The 3,821-nt window shown below is 40.2% G+C and overlaps 1 protein-coding gene across 1 annotated transcript in view; it reads right to left on the bottom strand.

The window, feature by feature from the left end:
• Positions 1–3,445, bottom strand: part of B3GAT2 (beta-1,3-glucuronyltransferase 2) — a 16,855-nt gene extending 13,410 nt beyond the window's left edge. The window contains exon 1 of the mRNA XM_019520492.1: positions 3,208–3,445. Coding sequence (XP_019376037.1) covers positions 3,208–3,352 — 145 coding nt within the window. The 5' untranslated portion in view covers positions 3,353–3,445. The remainder of the gene's footprint in view (positions 1–3,207) is intronic.
• Positions 3,446–3,821: the final 376 nt, after the last annotated feature.

The raw sequence follows: 3,821 nt of genomic DNA, 5'->3' as shown, positions 1-3,821 counted from the left end.
CTTTATGATCTTCCGGGGTCCCTTCCAGCCCTAATGTCTATGAAATCTATGAAATCCTCGACTGTTTCTCCCATGGTGTGGCTGAGTGAAAAGTGGGGGGATGCATGCATGCCACTGACACTCCTAGATCCACTCCAGAAGCAGCTGCCCACTGAAGTACTATTTACACCAGATCTGAATCAGGCCCCAGATCCTGAAGTACAGAATGTATCCATTTAAAAATCACTCAAGCTTCAGGTAAATTGAAATAAAGTAAATGAAAAATGCTGGCCAGATGGTGTCCAAATGTAGCATCTGAGGAACTGTCTGTTTTCAGAAGAAAAATTAATACTATCTTCAATCATTTCCAAAAATACATGACCCAAGGTAGGACACTTGGACTAAGTATAATGCCAATACAATAGGGAATTCCAGTAGTATACTACAACATGCATTAAAAGTATTGTAAAGTAATCCCGTTTTCTTTTAGTGACTACAGATATATTTTTAGCTGAGAAAAAGGGAAGATGTGACAACATTGAGAAACTGACCGTTAATACTGGTCAAAATACTTGCTATGTCCACCGCTCATTGCAAATATCTACTCAATTTTGTCTCCACACTCAACTATTACTGTCTATCCTCTTCAGTCTTGTTTCCCTGACAAAATGATGAAGGAAACCTGACCTGAACATTTACCAGTCAAGGCATAAAGTCTACCTGCTTCTTTAGCAGAATAATGATTATGAATAAGGTTTTACTTGGCCCTCAGATAAATATGTGATGTACGTAAATGAATTTGCTCATACAAAGCTACGTGTGCACTGTATTTTAAAAGAATTAGCAACATTTCACCTTCTCTCAACTTCTATACCTTTGATTCTATGTCTTTTTCTTCCAAGAATGTAAGCATGTATCTCACTGGTAGCAATACCAAATTGTCCCCTTATATGCCAGGCAATGACTGCAAAGTATAAGCTAAGGTAACTCATCAACTTTTCATGTGTATCTATCTTCACCTAAGGGCAAGATTCCCTGGGCTAATGTTGTATAACTGTCTTTGCCTGTAGCTAATAAATTATACATCATACTCTCATCCTTTGAATGCCCAGGAACCACCACCTCCACAATATAACACCAATACATCTCTATAAATCTACAGGCATGATTACTCGGCATATGCAGCTGCAGCGCTTCCCAAGATCACTCTGACAATCAGACTGCACTGACTTATAGACTGAGAATTCCAGGTCTCTCCCTAATCTTAGATCTCACACAGAGTCATGCATTTACCACCATACTCAACATAAACTGTTTTACTACAGACATTTTAATGCCAATTAATAGCCTTAACAGGAAAGGATCCTACACATTAAATTTAGCATTAAGACATCACTTTCTGATGATCCCTTACTGTTTAAAAACATCACCGTCTCCATGGTGTCACTAACCAGCATTAGTTCCCTTTTACCATGTATAAACATTGAACGTTCATATTCTCCACCAAATATTACAAACTATAAGCCTGAAATATTTTATTGCAAATGTTCTTATGAAAAGAATACAGTCGCTCAGAACCCCACAAAATAAAAATGTGAGATAATATTTTATCACTTTTTTCCTTTGTAACCTTCCCGCAAAAAAGAGGATATTGACAAAAATATGCAAAAGAATTAAATACAACATAAGTACAATGATTATCCTATGCTAGGAGACCAGCTGCTGCTACCTCCAGTGTTAGAATTTTATATATTGCAGATTCAGTCCGTCATTGTAAGTCTACATGAGATGCTTTACTTGAGATTAGAGTTAATTACTTCATGGTAAGCATCATGGTCTACACGTGCAGACACTTACTGCACAGTAATTTACTGTAATCTTGAGTATATTTGCTACCTGTAAATGCAAGTAGCAAATTTACTTTATATTATATACTGTGCAGTAGTGCACATGTAGATGCCTGACCGGGAGCAAATGTGCTCCCGGTCAGCCAAGAAGCAGGGGGCAGGAGATTGTTCCTTGCCCCCCAGCAGCTGCTTGCTGCTAGGGCAGGCTTTACCACCACAGCCTGGGTGGAGACAATGTCCCTGCATTAAAAGTATTGTAAATTAATCCCCTACTGTCTTCTAGTGACTACTGATTTATTTTTGGCAGAGAAAAAGGGAAGATGCGGGGAGCAGGGGAGCTCCCAGCCCCAACTCTGTGATTATGGGACTGGGGATGGGAGATCCTTATCTCTTAGCCTGAGCCCTAAGACTGCAAGGTTCAGGGTGAAAGTAAGAATCTGTGGGGCCTGGGCTTGGAGATAATCACGCAGCTTCCGGGGGCAGGGAGCAATGTCCCAGCCCCCGCCAGGAAACAGCCATCTCCTGGGCCACATATTCCCTTCCAGCCCCTGAGCTGCAGGGGCCTGATGCAGGGCCACAAGGAACAGAAGCACTCTGTTGCTAGGAGCAGCAAATCTGCTCCTGCATCCCTGCACATGTAGATGCATGCATGTACTTTACTCTAGAATAAACTGCTCCCAAATTATTTGCATTTGTAGACATGCCCAGTATAGACAAAAGATTGGCCAAGCATGGGTTGACAGCTAGACAGAACTATATGGTGTGCTAACTTCATAACTGAAGATTGATGAGATCAATTTTGAAGCTTTTCTGCCTTCATCTACTAGGCTGAAGCTGTCAGTGACTTTCCCCTAAACCCAGTGTTTCAAACTATATCCATCTACAGGTATCCTTGTCATTTCACATAGGCAACAGAAAATGAACCATTTAATGATATAGTAGCATTTTATAACAAGGGTATACACTTACACTGTGTGGAACACCCCATGGAAGACAGAGGTTTCCTACAAAAATTAACTCATTTGCAGAGAAGCATTAAATCTAAACTAAATGCTAAATTACCACATAAAACTAAACAAACTGAAATTATTTTGGGGTATTTGCAAATAACTGTTGACAACATGTGCAGCCTAGGACTTGTGGGATATTTAAAAGTAAAAGCAATATGCAAAAACTGCCTTTTCAAAAGGTCTTCTGTTTTACAAGATTCCTACCTATTTAATCAAGAACTCCACTAGGAAGTTTTATAACTTTCAAAGTTGTACGTATCTTAAGGTTTACAGGTAAGCAACTGACTGCCCTGTTCAAAACTGCAAACAGGACATAGGATATATACATAACATATTTGTGCATCATGCAGAAGCATTTTATCTGTCCTTACCTGCCATGTCAATGGCAAAGGGCCTGTCAGGTCGCCAACCTGTGTACCAGCCAACAACTCTGCCATTTTCCACTATAGGGCGCTCATATCGTCGTCCTCCCACCAGCCCCACAGGCCACACGGATACTTTACGGGTTGTACGCATCTGCAAGGAGACACAGGGTTATTCAACTTTCTGTTTCTTAGCAAGTTATGCTAGTTTTTGTAAGGGTGTGTAGAAGCAGCCCATGCATTTCTAGTCACAAGCAGCTGTTTATAACAGGCTCTTTGTTTTCTATATTTCAACTCTCGAGATATTTTAAAGACACATGTATGTTTTCTTGCTCTCAACTACAACTGCAATTCTCTAACCAGTAGGCACCTCAGTTACACAGAAACTAACCCTGGATAAATAAGGTTGTTTTAATAAAATGAAGTTGTAAGCCTCCAAAAGCCTCATATGCTAAGGGGGCTGACAGACATGAAAAAAACCCACACTTTAACAGAAGAAGAGTCGCATTAGTTTGACTCAGCTTCCCAGTGTCTATACAGATTGGGTGCTTCAGGGGGGCTTTTTGGCACTTTCCTCTTAAGCTGATTCAATCAGCTATTAGATAAAAGTGCAAAAAAACCCT

This window comes from Gavialis gangeticus, unplaced genomic scaffold (assembly GCF_001723915.1).
Source record: "Gavialis gangeticus isolate Ggan-Ray unplaced genomic scaffold, GavGan_comp1, whole genome shotgun sequence".
In the NCBI taxonomy this organism is placed as follows: Eukaryota; Metazoa; Chordata; order Crocodylia; family Gavialidae; genus Gavialis; species Gavialis gangeticus.
Note: the sequence above shows the minus strand (reverse complement) of the source record. Positions and strands in the feature narration are given on the sequence as shown.